The sequence below is a fragment of the Anticarsia gemmatalis genome, chromosome 9 (genome assembly GCF_050436995.1).
Source record: "Anticarsia gemmatalis isolate Benzon Research Colony breed Stoneville strain chromosome 9, ilAntGemm2 primary, whole genome shotgun sequence".
NCBI classification, from domain to species: domain Eukaryota; kingdom Metazoa; phylum Arthropoda; class Insecta; order Lepidoptera; family Erebidae; genus Anticarsia; species Anticarsia gemmatalis.
In genome coordinates, this window is record NC_134753.1 from 10131368 (window position 1) to 10150240 (window position 18873).

General features: G+C 33.1%; 1 protein-coding gene across 2 annotated transcripts in view; it reads right to left on the reverse strand.

Annotated features, from left to right (window-relative positions):
* The window catches only part of LOC142975453 (uncharacterized), a 33332-nt gene extending 28751 nt beyond the window's left edge, over positions 1 to 4581 (reverse strand). Inside the window, exon 1 of one of the 2 annotated variants that reach the window (XM_076118296.1) lies at positions 4441 to 4581. In XM_076118296.1, the coding sequence (XP_075974411.1) occupies positions 4441 to 4448 (8 nt within the window). In that variant the 5' untranslated portion in view covers positions 4449 to 4581. Of the gene's footprint in view, positions 1 to 4376 lie in introns of both variants that reach the window. The other variant, XM_076118295.1, reaches the window with a different exon arrangement.
* Between the last annotated feature and the right edge of the window lie 14292 nt (positions 4582 to 18873).

The window sequence follows — 18873 nt, forward strand, 5'->3', positions numbered from 1 at the left end:
ATTAAAAAGTAATGGAAAATAGATAAAAAGGAGTTATTTTTTACGTCAATAACACCTAAACGAAACCAAGTCCTTTTTTTTAGTCAATAATATCTTAACGAAAACAACGAAAATAATGAAAGTATTAAGCAATATTGTTTCTATGTAAAGTGAGAATGGCAAATCTAGAACTAGGTACTACTTAGAATTTACATACAATATAACATTAAACGATATCAAATAGCAGCTGAAATTATGTCGTAATTTTTTAGTTTCTTATGTTATAGCTATCCTGAATTATTCATATTAATGAAAATGCTGTCCAATAATTAGGTATTTACGTATTAGAACGATTTATTTTAGGAATATAATATATTATAGAATATAATATAGGAATTTGCATTCATTGCGAACTAATTGCTAGTCAAAAACGGTTTAAGCCTTTGACACGACAAAATGGTTTAGCCCGGTTATTCGTAGCGTTGCGAATAAAATGTCAATCTTGCTTTCGAATTCACCACTCATAAACCAAGCAAAAAATTCTAAACGAATGCCGAATGGATTTAGTTCGGGATTGTTCGTGCTTAGTTTGCAGTTGATATTGACAACGACATTAATAGGTGCACTACATGAAAGTGGTACTACATTTAGGTATAACTCAAAATTTACATATAAGTTGCTTTTTTATTGTCTTTACAAAATAATTATTTATGCAAAAATAAATTTTCATTGAAACCCTGCATGCTTAAAAGTTCTTTAACACATTTTTTGAGGGCATACAAAGTCTGGACTAGAGGCTTAAGGCTTGCGGGGTCATGACTGTGTGTATTATTAAATATAAGTAATTATTGCTTGTTTTAACTGTTAAGAAAAATATCATGACACAGCCTTGCAAGACTAAAAGTTTTAAAATCATTCTTGAAAAAAATGTAAACTTCCCCAAAACGATTCCCTATTTTACCAGAGCTTGGTGGACGCAAGGCCTTCCCTAAACCCGGGAAAAATACCCTTAAACCTTACACTCAGTGAGTTAAATGTATAAAAATCACTTGAAAACCACCCGAACAGTGACATAAATAACACATCTCCAAAGTCAATATTTTAGCGTTCTGCGAAAAAATCCATTGGCTACTCTCCAGGTCCAGACATTTCGAGAAATATCTACTTTAACAAACTTGTGTGAAATATGAGACGTTTTTCCAAAGAAACAAAGCTTTTTTATAACTTTCTCATTAATATGAATGGTATTTTATGAGTTATTCCTAGTATTCTTCAGTAAATGTTAAACGATGAATGGAATGATTTCCCAGTGGGTTTCTAGAAGGAAATGCCTTATTTGATTACGTTTTATAATTTTATATCGTCACTCATATTTTACTTCTTGGTCAGAGAATTGCTACAATTTTATTCCAAGAGAACAACCGTGATTACTGTCTTTTCTTCAAGCTATGGTTATCTTCAAAATATTTTAAAGCTAAAATAATATTATTTTTGACCAAAGTCACTAAACTCGTTTAAGCAAGTTAAAGAGTTTGTTTTATCAAATCAAAGAGGCATTCAGATTGTTACTTGTCTCTGCTTGCAACCTTATTCAGCGACATGAAACTCGGGATATAAAGCATTAAAATATATAGGTGCAATATAAATATAACAAGGTTAAGTTATATTTTAACTATGTTTGTATCAGATTACATTTAAACTCGATAACATTTTTACGCATAACGTCAAAAACATTCAAGCGCTCACTTCATCATTATGACTTCCACTTAATATTATGCATGACTCATATTTTTATTGCATGACAACTCAAGTGAATTAAGTTTTCTAAGTCAGAAATATGATTCACGGTCTTGAATTTAAATAACTAGAGACCGCCCGCGACTTCGTCCGCGTGGAAACCCTTCCCGTGTAAATTAGATTCCCTTCGGGAACTCCAGGATAAAAAGTAACCTATGCATTATTCTGGGTCTTCAGCTACCTACATACCAAATTTCATTGTAGTCGGTTCAGCAATATTTGCGTGACAGAGTACAAACATCCATACATACTCACAAACTTTCGCATTCATAATATTAGTAAGTAGGTTGTCTCAGATTTGTACAAATTGTACTACGATTACACATCAAACAACTTAAAAATAAATTACCCCAAACTTTTCTGAGCCCCAAGTCCAAAATTAAAAAGTCATTTCCTAGAAAACGGGTACAAAATTAATCTTCTCTCTTTAAATATTTGGTTTACATAACTCAAACATTTTTTATTAGCCATTTCAGAGATACTTTAGCGTGTTGTGCGGGAAAGTGGACGTTTGGACTTGGTTTGATTACCGGTAGAGACAATCGTGACTTGTTTACTCGTAAACTCCAATGGAAGGTTAAAGGTTTAGGTTCAATCGAAAGTGCTAGTGTTCCATAAGTTTCATGTTTAATCAAAACTAAATAATCCTTTTTGATTGCAAAAAGTTTTATATTAAAGAATTGTATCTACTAAACAGTTCAAGAGTTAGCAAATCGCTTGGTCGACACTTCCCGTGACCAGAATCCTGGAATTTATTTGGCACAATGAATAAGCGGAACGTTCCCGGTAGAAAGCAATGCAGAGGAGTACTTCGACGCATAGGGCACTCTCCCTTTCTTTTCTTTTATTTTAGATTTTGTATACATATATTACATAATATAATTTAGTTTAAATTGTAACTTATAAACAGTTTCCAATAGTCGAAAGTGATTTCGAACAATATGTTAATGAGTAATTATTGCTTGAATTACTCATGAACTTATCCAACTCATAAGTTTATTATATTATCTGTTAAGTATTTACATCCAGGCAAAATTACACACTAATAAATATGACATTCACCAGTAAAAAAAAAATTATAAAGTTTCGATGCCTACATTATTGTTTTCATATCAACGTTTTATAACAAACAATTTAATCTTTCAAAATGCGCTAACGAGTATAACAAATCTCGCTGCAGTAATCGCGTCTACGGTTAATAACACAATAAACGTAAAAAAGATATAAATAATTTAAACTGGAATCTAATTAATTTCGGCAATGGCTCCGTAAACAGAGGCTTGGCAGAGCAAACGAGCGTTTCTTTCCGAAATTCAAATGTCTCCGTGTTGTACTTAATTATGGACGCCCCTTAATTAATTAAATAAGCGAAGCCAAGAGTCGCTTGTTCGAATACGATGCGGTTTGTTACTTTTTATATTGTTCTTTTTATAATAGTTCAATGAACGACTGCTAGCAGTTCATTATGTACGTTTTACTCTACTGTGAGATAAAGAGTTTGAATTACTTTGCCATTGAAAGTGAATACCTTTTGCCAAACAGTAACAGTTCAGTTTTAACATAGAACTGTATAATGCAAATTGAAGGTGTCTTATGTAAGACTTCTTTACTGTGTCTTAAACTAAATTTAGGTCAGTGCAGTGCTAACATATTTTATTGTTTTGTAGTCGCTTTATGATAATATTGTGTTCATAATTTCACAGTTCCGGCATTCAACACTAACAGTAAACGTGCACTTTCTTTATAAATAAATATTAATCAAGTATGTTTCGTAAGGCTTTGTAAAAGTGAGTATAATTACAAACTATTTTGCTGCTTCTGGGTTTATTCTCTTAAAATTAAATTAACTTTATACTGATACACTTTGTGTTTGCAAACGTATATTTATTGGTTATCATCTTGACATAAGAGTACGACATAGTCATTTCTTTTACGTACCAAGTTTTCTTCAAATAAAATAAACATTTTAAATAACCATCGTGGTCATCATGTTCCAAATTATTTCTTACTGTTATCTCTTACATAACAAAAACATTATTGACTAACGTTAAAACGGTTTCAAATAACCCAAAAAACAAACCAAATCAATTGAAAGAGAATTTTATGATTATTTGAAACCTTTTTGTTTTTATCTCATTGTCTGTCGTAAAGATTGATTGTAACAAAAACTTGAGTAATGGACCCTCAGGGTAAAGAGATTTTGTAGAATAGAACAAAACAAACAATAGGACTAGTTAATGAATCAAAATAATGAATTTTTGATAGTACAGAGCTCAGAGTCAAATTACATCGACATTAAAACGACTTTTAGTAAGTTAGTTTTGAGGTTATTTATATTGGAAGAAAGAGCAACACTTAGAATTGTCTAGAATACAAACAATGACACGTCATATGAAACATTATAATAAAAACAAACTTTAATCAATGTCGGGACCACCCGACATTGATTAAAGTTTTACTTATGCTCTTCAGACAAACACAATAAAAAATCGAAGTTTAAACAATAGATAAGTAAAAGATGAACCCAAAATAATAAGTAGATAATTAAATCATAACCATACTAAACCTCTAACACAAAATAAACAAAATTCACATCTTACTTGATTCCCATCTCAGATCACACACACACACGACTATTAACAAACACAGAATTCAATGAAATACCTGGGCATTCCTTCCCGCGCTGATTAAATTCGAAAATGCCATTTCTCCGCATTGCCACGGTGCTTACCGAGGCATGGTTATACTACCATGTGTGGTAGGTACGATTGCAGTTTGCAGCGCAGTGAGAGTTAGGCCCTCCTAAATCGGTACGTGCTATGTAAGCAGTTTGCGAGGAAAGTGGTCGTGGTATACCGCCCTAACTAGTTTGTTGTTTCATTTCCTTAAAGATTAAGGATCTGCAGACGGTCTAAGTGTGTTTAGAATTTATGATATTATGTTTCGGCTCTATTTGAGCTTAGTTGCATTTCGTGTAGAATTGAATTATCAATATTAGTTTGCAGTCGTTAAGGTTTTCATTCGTAAAATTTTCTTCGCTAAAATCGATAATCTCGCCTCAGAGTCTCGAAGGATTTTTTTTATAAAGTATTCGAAGCATCTGGCGCTGTTAAGCCGCGCTCAACATGCCAATTCCAACATTTCTGATCTAAACTTCGCCAATGTCGGCGTAATAGCTGTTTGTTTGCAAAATTTTGACTTTTTTGCCCTTTACACTTTTGCGAAACTCACAAATATTAAAAAATAGACGGAATTCAAAAGAAATAAGGCCTGGAATTGCTCAGCAAGAAGTCTAGAGAATATGGCAGAAGTTTTAAAAACCCCAACTTACCGTTCGGTATCGGAAATAAAAAGTTTTTCAATCTGTTCGGTAAAGTTACTTGACCGACTCGGTTCGTCCACAATTTGATATAACCGATAAATCAGCTACTTGAAGTAGGTAAATTGTTATTGCTGTCTGCAAAACTTTACTTTTATTCAGTTAGTAAGTTTTGAGATTTTATATTTTTCTCACGGATAACGGTAAAACTAGTGATGGAATTCTGGCGGATTTTATTTTCGTACCTACATTCATTACGTTCTTTATTGGAATATTTATATTTGCCTTTCATTCTTTAACAAAGTACTGTAGTGATTAAGCCAAGTTACCAGTGCTTACTTAGCTAAATAATATTTAGTTTTTCTTTTAACGAATATTACGTTTTAGAAAAAGTAGATATGAAAGCAAAATAAAAAGCTACATAAGGTTGTATTAACTCTACACTGGCAGCACTCTAGTCTCAGAGAACTCAGTACATTGCAATCTTTAAAGTCAACAAAGTCTTTGTTTTACGAGATTTGAGCGCTGCGCAAGTGGTACAAGAAAAACTGTTTGACAACACACATTTATAAAATTCTATTTAAAAAGCACTAGTATATAGTATTACTAGTTTTATTATTTATCGCTTAGTAATTGGCGTATGTTGGTGTGTCAAAATTTTTCAAGCTGCCCGAGATTTTTAACATTGCTTAAAAAGTGCCAACTTTTTTGAGCTCTCTGAAGCACAGACACGTTCAGCTCTCATACCTCTAAGCGGCCACCCATCTACGCAATGTCCAGGCTACAAGTTACTTAACCATCATGTACCAACCAGTAAGCACCGCGAACGCCAAACAGTAGAATCACAATCATTGTTTTGTTTTAAAAACACACATAGTGAAAAAGAAAAACAAGATTTTGTGTTCCAAAAATTTCTGAATGTATTTTTACGTGTGTGGAAAAGGTTCCAACCCAATGATAGGCTTTTAAGGCTGTGTTTTGTTGAAAGTTACTGTAGTGCAACTTTGGATCATGAAGTTCAGGATATAGATGTTGGGTTAAACCCAAACCTTTTTGCGTATAAACATGTTTACGACTTGCGAGTAAAGTGAGGGTTGATCATTGTTCTACCTTTTCTGTTTTGAACTTAATAATGCTATTTGATGTTTGAAATTATTTTGTTATTCCGGAATATCCATTATTTGTTAATTCAATTCGAAAAAATAATAAAATATTTTCTGTAAATTGCAAAAAAAGAGGATAAGACAATTGTTTTTATCATATTAAGTGTTTGATAAATATAAATAGTTGCTATGAAATGGAAAGTTATTTTGGAAGTTTGGCTGGTTGACAGTTTATAGAACATCGCATAAAAATTTACCAGTGACTTACTTAGTTCTCAATTCGATCCTAAAAGTTTGTATCAAGATTTTTTTACCTTACACCAACACGCCATCAACGAAATCTGCAGCAAGGTCAAAAAAGTTACAGTTCCCCAAAATTCTAATATACGGTTTTACTAAATCCTTTCTTTCATTTCCATTCAATAAAGGGTAACATAACATAATAAGGGCATCAAAGTAATATTACGTTCGTGGCTTTATGTATTTACATTTCCCGGCTCCCTTTTGTCATAGTAATAATAGTGTGACACAAGAAAGGAGACCACACGTAAATCTTCTTCAACCAAGTTATGGAAGCGGCAACCGCATCAAAATACATCTTATTGTTCTCAAGATTAACTTGTACGGATGTAAATAGTACCGGGAATTTCTGAATAATGGAAATATTGTTATGAGTTTTGTTTGCTATTACATTATGGTAACAGGCGCGTTTGGATGTAATATTTTAATAGAGAAATGTTGTTTGTTTTGGAAAAACATATTTGAATAAACATCGTAATGATGATGTTATGGTCCTTGAATTTCTCTTCATGATTAAGGAAAGCGCTAAGAATTGGACAATAGAAAAAAGAGTTGCAGTTCTGTTGATAAGATGAAAAGTGACGAAGTGTTCCAAGTAAGATCTGATTATTGCAAACGCTTTTTATATAAGCCATTACTTTCTTCGAGATTGGAATTTAAATGCCTTGATATTCTCCTCATGTAATTATTTAAGAAGGAAAACATAATATAATATTGTCAAACTTATTTCAGCATTACACAAATTCGCTTTCGCTTTCCGCTACATAAATTAGTTTACCTGCACATTTTAATTCAAACAAAAACCTATACTGATCATTACAATTCATTTCATATTTGTTTCCAAAATTGCATCAAAACAGTACCCAAACTACCATTTACTACAGAACTTTAGGCAAGTTCAGCAATAAAAGCCATTCAGACTGTAACGTCAATAGCACGGTCTAGTTTGTATCGTAACAAAAGAATAGGCTCCAACAGTCAGATTGAAATTCACGATACAATGCTATAACCTAACCACATGCCATAAGGCAATATTCTACGGAAATCGTTGCAGTATTGCCTTTAGTTGGAGCAGTTAGACTGTTATAACACCTGGATTTGATTTATTGTATAGCTGTTTAGTGTGAGGTGACACGGAAAGAGGTACTGAATAACGTATCGTGTAGTAAAATGTGTTGTAAGTTTCTAAAATATTATGCAATAAATGTGTATTTTTAATTATTTTGCATTTTGTAATTATGCTAGCTAGTGTATTTGTCGTGTAAATAATAAACTTTGATGTATATAGTATACGACGTACTTCAATTTTTTTTCATTAAAATGTGTTTTTAGTCCTACTACTGTATAAAAAAATACTGCTCCTGTATTTAAAAAAGTTTACGTCGAATAAAACTTTCAATTAATGTTTTGGGTTTCGCTTCTCGGATTAAACGACAATTTGTAAGGTACTGAAATTTATCTCAAGAGATATCTCCGCATTTAATTCATTTTGTACAAATTATATTTTTTTCATACAAATAGTTTTCTACCTATTTCCAGTACTTAAAGGCTACTTAGTTTACAAAGTCAGGTTGGATCTTACAAGTACAATTGCGTAACTTGCCTTATCTTACAAAGATGTATCACACAAATGTGACCACTTATATGACAAACTTGTAAGAAGAAGTAAACAAAACTGGCATGCATTATCTTAGTGTGAATCTGACGCCACTGCAGTGGTATTGTACGTAATTGTTGATTTTAAGGTCTCGGGTTCATAAGCAGGTATTTTTTATTAATGTCTACTATCGAGTAGCTTGGCATTTAAAATATACTGCCAAATAAGTTTCTACGACGCCCGCTAGAGGCGCTGTACCGATTGTCACACAACATTTTACGATAGCTAGCCGGTTGTAGGTAGTCGATAGTGGTAGAGAATCGAAGTAACGTGACAAGTGGGACAGTTTTAGAAAATATAAGAGAATTTCATGGTTCCAAAAATATAAACGGCGAAATGCTTTTACTAAAAGTTCTAGTCGTCTACTAGATTTAGTCCAGCTATTAGAGTTATATTAAATGCTAAAGTTCTAATGATAGATTGTTATGTATGCTTGTTACTCGCTCACGCTAAAACTATCAAATGTATTTCAATGAAAATTCATAAAGAAGGGTTTTTTCTAAGCTAAATTTACACATAGGACACTTTTACTTCGGAAAATTTCACACGAAGTCAAGGAAAAAGTTTCTACAGGATAAAAATATGAATTTACACCTATCGTTAAACACTTGCCAATCAAGTCAAAGGTTCTATTCTCAGAAACCTGTGAGTGCAAATTACGTGTTTCCCGTAATGTTACGTTACAAGCTGATACCTATTAGTATAAACATTTGTTTGTGAATACCTTTTTCCTGTTTACGATTTTATTTTTATTTTGTTTTTTTTTCCTTTTGGTGTTTTTCACGCCTGTTTCTTTTAAAGGGAAAGACACGTGCATTGCTATTTTTTATTTGTTCTTTTAAGTCTTGGTTCAAGTGATTATTTTTGGGCTGCCTGCCGCAAGTGTTGTGGGTTTTGTTTCCACATATGAACATAATATATTCTTTTCTGAATGAAAATACTGTCCTAATTCACAAACCACGCGGGCAAAAGCTAGTAATGGATAAAATTATTCTGTTTGATATGATTTTTTCTTAAATAGATACTTATAATTAGTGCCTACTTTTGACCAGTGATTTTTTTTATATCTTTGTAGTTTTGATGATGATCTTGATACCAAGTAATTGGCAAACTTAAATGATTGGAATAATTTAAAGGTATACTAATTAATCAACATTGCATCTATTCAATTACTTCCATTATTTATGCAGGATGTCGTAACACAATCAGACCGCAAAATTTAATCACCAACAGCCTTACTTCTCCAAAGCTATTAGCGTGAAAGAAATCGTGTTCAGGAGAATGTCAGGGGACCGCAACGATTATGGGAAAGTAATTAATGCAATTATTTCATTCCACCCCTCGCATCGGACCGTGTTTAGGTCAACAAGACGAGAATTGTTTGTAAACAGACCCTTGAGCTTTCTCAGTTCGTTAATTTTATGGTTTTTGTATTTGTACAGGTTCTCATGGTGTAAAAAAACGTCGTGAAGGAACCTTACTTGCCGTATATTTTTTTAATTTATGTAAAACTTTACATTGGGGACTCTGAATAAGCACTTTATTAGCGAATTAAGTTAGTTACTATTTTAAGTTTTAATAATATACTATAATTTGTTTGCCATCGACGCGCTAAGAAGAAGAAGCTAATTGGACTCAAGGTTTATCTCCTTCGTCGTTTTAGATTGAGGTCTTTGCCCAGCAGTGGACTGTAGGATTATTATAAATGCAAAAGTATGTACTCTCTCCGTTTAGATTGCAAAGCTGCAGCTACAATTTTCATTAAAATTTGCTTGGAGGCAGTTGAAAAAACAGTGCCAAAAATGGATAACCTATCTTTTTTTAAAGGTCAATGTTTTACCCTAATTACAAGCTAGTGGCTGCGTGTGCATTTATTTTAAGCTATGAAATAATTTTCCTTTTCCACTGTAATAACTGTGTCACTTATATAAAACTATTGGCAAAGAATAATCTAGAAACTCAATTTAATATACTAATGCCTGGAAAGCGGACGTTCTGTAATATTATAATATACAGGATATTCTCCATGTAAATTGAAATCATACCACGATAATTGGTAACTTAAGTAGGAGTTAATTAATTTAGTAGCTGTTCTAATGATTTAGAACCTGATATTAGACTAAGGGATGAACTTACGGGGTTAATTGAACGTGTTAATTACAATTAGTAATTAAAATTTTAACACCCGTAACTTTACTTGGGCTTTTTTTCTAATATTTTTTTTTATTTTAATTTTTGCTTTTTCTTGACATTTGTTACACAACACAGCGTTTTCTTTTTACTTCAGACAGTCTGATTCAAACAAATCAATTGATATTTGAATTGGATTTTTCGAAATTGCTTATAATATCTATAAATTAATTTGTATCTTACTGAGTAAGATTATATCCTTTACATTTTTTCATATTATTGGAAATATACTTTCGTATCCACAACAGATAAATATACTTCATACGATTTTTTCACAACTTTTTATGAGAATAGTTACCGTGTAGGCTAGTTTTTTCATAATAAATATTAAACTTTAACTTATTCAAAACTTAAAATCGCTGACAAAATGATCTTTTACCCACAATAATAGTAGTAATTAAACGTAGGTTGATATTAATTATGAAAACGTAATCAGTGAAACGTAGTGAGCCATTTTATAGTCCCGCAATATATATTTGTGGTCAGCAATACGAACAAAAACATGAATGTGGTGGGTTAAACACAAACGGTTAAATACATGACAATTACATGATTTGTGTTTTAAATTTATATGAGAATTTTAATAAATCATTTAGTTTTATTGTCTGATGTAATTAAATGCAATGGGCTCCCTATATTCATTTTCAGACAAATTCGTTAATAGCTAAACGTAGGTGTATTTCAAACATATCTATATCTATATACACTTTCGTGTATAATACGAGCAATGTATTGGTTGGTCAGTACATGGAAGGTCGTGGGTATTATTCTCACACGGAACAAATATTTGAGCGAACTACAAAAAGTTGTTTTAAGTCTGATTGCACTATGTATCCGTTGTTTGTGTTTTTAAAAGTTACCGCGACACAAGAGCGACTCTTAGTGCTAGAGTTGTCGTAAAAAAAAACAATTGGTAAGTGTAAGATTTACATCTACACTAATATTATAAAGCTGAAGAGTTTGTTTGTTTGATTGTTTGTTTGAACGCGCTAATATCAAGAACTACTGGTCCGATTTGAAAAATTCTTTCAAAATCAAAATCAAAATCAAAATCAAATCATTTATTCATTTAGGTCAAATATTGACACTTATGATAGTCGTTACAATTACTGAATCTACCACTAGCTCGGAAAGGGGGTAGAGCCTTATGAGAAGAGCTAGCGAGAAACTCACGGCCACTCTTTTCAATCGCCAAAAAGTTTTACAATGTGGTTGATACAATAATTGATCATGCGAGGAGCTGCCAACAATCAGCGATATAGACTAAACGTCAATTAAGTTAAATGAACATAGCTAGGTTATTTATTAGTCTCTGATCATACCGTATGTTGGGAGCACCTACTAGCATGTGATAATAAGAATATGGGCAGCAAGTGAGCACACTGGTTGTGAACATTATAAAAGAAAAAAGTGACAGTTTTATGAATAACATCAAATTGTACGTAACATCACCTATTTGCATCATTAATTGCCCATATTTTACAATATTTAGACCTACTGCTACTGAGTTTATACAATTTATAGCAAAGTTCCCTAATTTCAAAGAATCCTAATCAAGCGAGCGACTAATCCCAAGAGCTATTGTCGTTTAGATACTCATCAATTCTGTAATAAGCTTTCCTAACGAGATGTTCCTTAACAGCAACTTTGAATTTTGGCAGGGGTAAATCCATGATGTGCTTTGGAAGCTTGTTGAAGAAACGAATGCCGAGACCTGCAAACGAATTGTGCACCTTGTGTAAACGATGATGGGGACCTACTAATTTGTGTCTGTTTCTAGTGTTATAATTGTGTCTATCGCTATTTGTTGCGAAAGTCCCTAAATTTTGTTTTATATACAACAAGTTTGCAAGCACATACTGTGATGACACCGTCAGTATCCCTATCTGCCCAAAAAGCTCTCTCAAGGAGTCTCGCGCTCCTAAACTATAAATTGCACGGATAGCTCTTTTTTGAAGGACAAAAATAACATCTATATCAGCAGCCTTACCCCACAGTAATATACCGTAAGACATGACGCTGTGAAAATAACTAAAGTAAACCAGTCTTGCCGCATCCACACCAGCAAACTGTCTTACTTTTCTGATTGCGTACGCGGCGGAGCTGAGTCTCCCCGAGAGATGCGCTATTTGAGTGCCCCATTGGAGCTTGCTATCCAGACTGATACCTAAAAAAGTTGCCGAATCTACCAAATCGATAGTTTGCCCATTTACGACTATGTTAGTACCTAAATTCCTCGCGTTGGGCATAGTGAACCTAATGCACTTAGTTTTGTTAGAATTTAATAACAGATTATTACAAGTGAACCAGTTGTGGACCTGTTCAAGAATACTATTGATATCAATAAAACAAGACTTCGAACGATCTACTTTAAAAATGAGTGAAGTGTCATCTGCAAATAATATAATATCACATAAGTCCTGCACCTGAAAGGGGAGATCGTTTATATATACGAGAAAAAGAAACGGACCGAGTATCGAACCCTGAGGCACGCCGAGAGAAACAGCTGAACCTGAAGACCTTACACCATTGATATCTACTCGTTGAATCCTATTACTCAAATATGACGCAAGTAAATCGAGCGCTGTATCCCTAATTCCATAGTGGTTTAGTTTCCTAAGGAGCGTATTATGTTGGACACAGTCAAATGCTTTGGAGAGATCGCAGAACACCCCAATGGCGTCCTGGGATGTCTCCCAAGCATCATAGATATGCTTGACGAGCGAAATACCTGCATCGATCGTTGACCTACCCTTTGTGAAATCATACTGTTTACCATGAAATAGCTGATTCGAGTTAAAGTGACTTTCGAGTTGCTCTAATATGACCTTTTCGAAGATTTTGCTAACCGCAGGCAAGATGGAAATGGGCCTGAAATTGCTGGGCTCACTCTTAGATCCCTTCTTAAAGAGTGGTACTACTTTACTGTGTTTCATTAAGTCCGGAAACACACCAGCGTCTACGCACCTATTAAATATTAAAGCCAAATGGGGGGCTATTTCCAGGATGATACTTTCTACTAATTTAACAGAGATGCCCCAGAGGTCAGGTGTTTTTTTGGAGTTGAGCGACCTAAAAGCCTTAACTACATCATTAGAGTTGATATGTTTGAAGAAAAAAACACTACCACACTCTTCTACACTATTTCGAAGTAAACATTCTGCCTTGGCAGGACAGGAATTCAAGGAGCTAGTTGTAGCTGTGGGAATATCAGCGAATCTTAATATCTTCAGTGTTAGATAGCCCATTTATCGAGGAAGGCTATAGGCTATATATCATCACGCTACGACGGCAATAGGAGGAGAGTACGAATAAAAAATGTTACAAAAACGGGGAAAATTTTGACGCATTCTCTCTTATGTGACGCAAGCGAAGTTGCGCGGGTCAGCTAGTTCATATATAAAATCACGTCACTTGGTACGATACTTACAAACTTACGATTTACCTTATACTGTGTTGTTAAGATTATCAACCAGTTTAAAGTAATCTTTAAGGAACTGCTCATTTCTCTCGTGAGGTAAGCTTTATCGCTGTCGGTTTGCAAGTAATCTACGAATGACTCATTTCTAACGGCAATGGTAGTGTTAGGTACTAAACTTGCTTGCTTTAGTATTATAGTTATACGCATAGTATTTTAGTAAAGACAGGTTCTATAAATTAACAAGATGTTGTTATGAAACTTGATTGATTTTCAATATTCATAAAGGAAATTGATTCCTCTGAAGATTTGGTTATATGTACCTATAGTCTGAATCAATCTAAGGATGTTTCCTAAAAATATTTTTCCTAACACTTCCTGTAAGTTTTTAATACGGGAAATAAGCAAAAGAGGATCTAAACGAGGAACCCAAATTTATTTAGAAAACTTAAAGGACGGTCTAAAATTATTAAAACCAATTGAAATTGTAAAGTATATTGAAAATAATTTATGTTAAGGCTCTAAAAATTTACCACGTAATATTTCAGAGGCAGGCTTTGTGGTTAATAGTAGTCGGTATTGAAAACAATAGGGGCCGGCTATTTACGACTAGTTAAATATTCTGAACGCATACGTTGACCGTTTTATTTAATTACGACTCATTTATGCTATAATTATAAAAGGTGAATTGTCATTAGCATGCTTCTTGTTGATACGTTTCTGTTTGTGAATTAAGAAAGTCAAATTTTCTTAAGACACTGTTAGTGATTTTTTTTCAATAAGTACTTATTGAAAATAAAGTCTATTTATTGTTATCAAAAACCAAATTATTCCTAAGCAGTCAATCTTAATTGCTTAATATAAATTAATAAAATATAATATTTATTTTGAAAACCTGTACCTCGATTCTCTACCACTAGCGACTACCGACAACCGGCTAGCTATCGACGTTTGACATTTAGAATGTACTACCAAAATGTTTATTACGTCACCCGTCAGATAGCTAGCCGGTTGTCGGTAGTCGATAGTAGTAGAGAATCGAGGTACTGATCAGTGCCCTTAGCGTATTAGCTAAAATTATTAGTTTTATTACATTTTAAATGTAGCAAATACATCGAGAACTACTTCTTATACCGAAATAAACAAACTAAAATAAAAGTCGGAACGTCAACAATCTTAGTACATTTACATACTCCATTTACTGAAACGTAATTGGGATTCCTAGTGTTTGAGTGAATGACTAACTAATGAATATACTTGGCGACGCTGCGGCGCCGACAAACTACTAAGATGCTATGAAGTACTATGAACATCTCGCATCTCATTTGATTTCTATGTGACTGGAATCTGGAAGGTTTTGTATGAAATTACATATTATATTACGTAAGATTTATTACACAACAGCAGTCTCGTCTACATTCGCTATTTTAACATTGAATATGAAACCATTCTATTTCAAATGTCTGATAATTTTATTCTAGTTTGAATTTGACAGCTATGTTAATGATACAAACTTTTTAGGAAAACCATTTGAGTATCGTATAGTACAAAATAATTCGTACGGCGCCCGCTAGAGGCAACGATTAGTAGCGCGATTCCGTACAACTATTGAGTACCGAGAATCAGCTAGCTATCGAAAAAAAATGTATGGCAATCGGTTCAGCGCCTCTATATTTTTATATTTTAAAAGTTCTCGAAAGTACCGACAGTATCGAAACACGCTACAGATTTTCACACAATTTTTGTCAATAGTATTAAAAGTCGCTCCTTTGTAAATCGATGTAAAAATTACCTAATAATACATTACCATTTGTCATGTCTTTAAATATTTTTAAGGACATGACAAATGGTAATTTTATGCTACGGCATATAATTGTAATATGTACACACGACGTGCATTACAAATGGTACTTTAGTGCTATTAAAAAGAAAGTTCGTAATATCGTTTTCACTTCCTAATGCTATGAAATAATATTATTAGTTTTCAAGTAAAACACGACATAAAACTGTTATTTCCATTTACATAATCGAATTTATATTAAAATAAATTAACATAGCATTACAAAATTACTCTTTTCCGTCGTACGATCAAATTCGTATAATCATAATTTGTATGCCTCTAAAATAAACAATTTATGACATATTTTAACAAAAATCCTGGTCAATTTGTGCGTTTTCATACATATTTAAGCTCATAAACAAAACAGCTGCAGAATGTAGGGAGGTGATAAAATTTCGTATTTTGTAAACCACAGCGGCCAGTTATCTGAAATTACATTTGGTGAGTGCAAACGACTTGTTATGAGTTGCACATTATATGAACAAAAATTGTTTTATGATTTGTTTTTGTTCGGAGATAGATATAGCTGTGACTTTTAGCGTATCTAAAACAGGTATTCGTTAGGAATCGAAACCTAAATAGATTATGTATATTTTGTTTATTAAATAATTATGTATACGTTCTTTGTACTCGTCAAGATAATGTACCTATAGTTATAAAATCTATCAGCCTTGACAGTTGGAGAGAAACCACTACAGCATGCAGAAAGTAATATAAATAGCTGAATAATTAGATGTGCAGATAAATTACAGGCTTCTTATGTTAGAAGCAATTTTATTAATTATAAAACGATAAAGATAGTTAAAGATCAAAAAAACATCTGCAACATCTTTATTTAATTTTGTTCGAACAATAACAACTGTTGCAAAAAGTTCAAGTGCACCTTAATGATGCCAATTAAAATAAAACTAAAAGATTATAGAACATAAGATGCGGGTCGCTGAATAGCTGAAGATTAAAGGTGAAGACAAATACATTGCAATATCTCACCTTTATTTTATTATATTAGGAGCAACTACGGCTAAGGTGCAGCGCAGACGGCACACTTTTTGTGTGCGATCGAGTCTGCAGAATATCATGATAGACATTTAAAAAGAAAAATGTGGGATGAAGTGTGCTGTATTGTTTATTCCGCTCCAGTCTAAAGAAAAAACAAAATACGGTAAGTTTAAGTTTTTAATAGACTTTACCACATTAGTACCTGTGTAGTAATGAGTCTGTGACTCGATCGCACAAAAAGTGTGCCGTCTGCGCTGCACCTTATGAGATTACTAAAATATCTTGAATAATGGTATCGCTGGGACCATTAATGTATACAAATGAAAAAGATTCTTCAAGTGTTTTTGATAATTTAATTTTTATTGACTTATTTTTTTGAGGGCATGCTAAATCCCCAACCCGCACGTGGCCGGTTTCTGAATTCTACGTATTTATAATTTGAAAAAGCTTGGCTAACTCGTAACATAGCAGAAACGGATACTCAACGAGATTTAAGGTTATTTTTTCAAACTGGCGTTTTGCAGTAACGTCGTTTTAGTTGCTAATTTAATGTGAAATCTGCATACGTGCCTCGAACTGCACTTCAGGTCCGTTGAAAATCTTTGCCTTAAGTCATCCGTGTAAACTTCAAATAACACTTAAATAAAGACCCAAAAATTATCCATCATTTAAACAATATTTCTCACATATAAATTACTATTTCACATAACAAATGGCAGTCCAGCCCAGTAATCAGTCGTCCAAAGTGGATATCAACTCGTATTACTACAATTTCTCGAGTGCTGAAGGTTAATGTGCCTATCGATTAGGACCTAGGCCCTCGATTTTATATTACAGGCATTAACCGTGGCATTCCACTGTTGGAAATCGAATGCCAAATGTCGTAATCAAAGGCAGGGTATGCCGAGAATAGGTGATAAGCGCCGAATTTAATGTTAGGTGTTTATATGAGATTTTTGGAATAACCGTGTCGTTTGTGACGTCACGAATCGTATGGACTCGAATTTAATTTTTTTTCTTTACAGCTTGGTAAGCTTGTAAACCTTAGTCTTGCTTTGCATGTCTTCAAAGAAAACATTATACCGCTCTCGTGACTTAGACTTTAAAATGATCAGTAATGCACCGTTTATTAGGTACTGGAGTAGGTAGTGAAAATTGATAATTTATATTTCTTAACGTTAAGCTAAAGAGTTAGTGGCGATACCAAAGGTGCATAATTTGAAATTGCAAAGCGTATCGATTACTTTTGATACTCGAATTTCCTTATTGTAATCACTATTTTGAAACAATTTTAGCTCATCCGGCACAAATAAGAAACGACCATTCCTTAACCTTGCTTAGTAATAATTTTAGCGCATCCGCATTTAATCACTTTAAAGATCTGACCTACTATTAAACCCGACCTTTCAACTGTAAAATTATGAAGTCTTAATTCCAAATTCATTGTAACGTCCCTTCAGTAAGAAGTTACACTCAAAAGGGGAAAACCTTGACCGAAAAGAGAATACTGGGGTAAAAAAAAATACCTGACTCAACTTTTTAATGGGTCTGTGGAGTTAAGATAAAAATTCTGTACCGCTCAGATATTTAAATAGGTTTATGGGTGCCATTAAACAAAATTTATTGTCCAGTTTCAGGTCGTTTTTTATTAATATTTAGAAAAAGGTTAGTATATTATCTTCTGTTCTGCTTTTTGAATACATTGCTTTGGTTAAGCTTTGGTATGCAAAAATGACCAGTAATGGCCATTGAAGTACTTGTATCAGCTTTGTAATTTACTAGAATAATATAACATAAATAAAAGGATGCTCATTAAATAGTGTGACAGTTAGCCTGCGACCACGGGGAGTGCAACCTGCGCCGAAACGTTAGGCATTTCAAGGTAAGGTGTTCGCGTATCCTATTATACATTAAACATGCAACGAGAGTTTAAAAGTTAAGGATGCTCATTAGTGCTCAGTATATATTATCAGAGACACCTAAAGAATTAGCACTTTTAATATAACAATCAGTTCTAAAAGAACAACAAAGGGACTAAAATGAAAATACTGAGAAAGTATTCCTTTAAATAATTGAAAGCTTTACTAAATTCTATATACTCCAAGACAAAACAAAATATAATAATATCAGCTTTCGTATTGCAATACAAACAAGTGTATTCTTTTGTCATCGTATCTTAAGATTAGCGGATACGTATAACAATTTATTTTCCTTTATTTCTAACTAGATTTATGGCAATAGACTGGCCACATATAATAGTCCGACAACTTA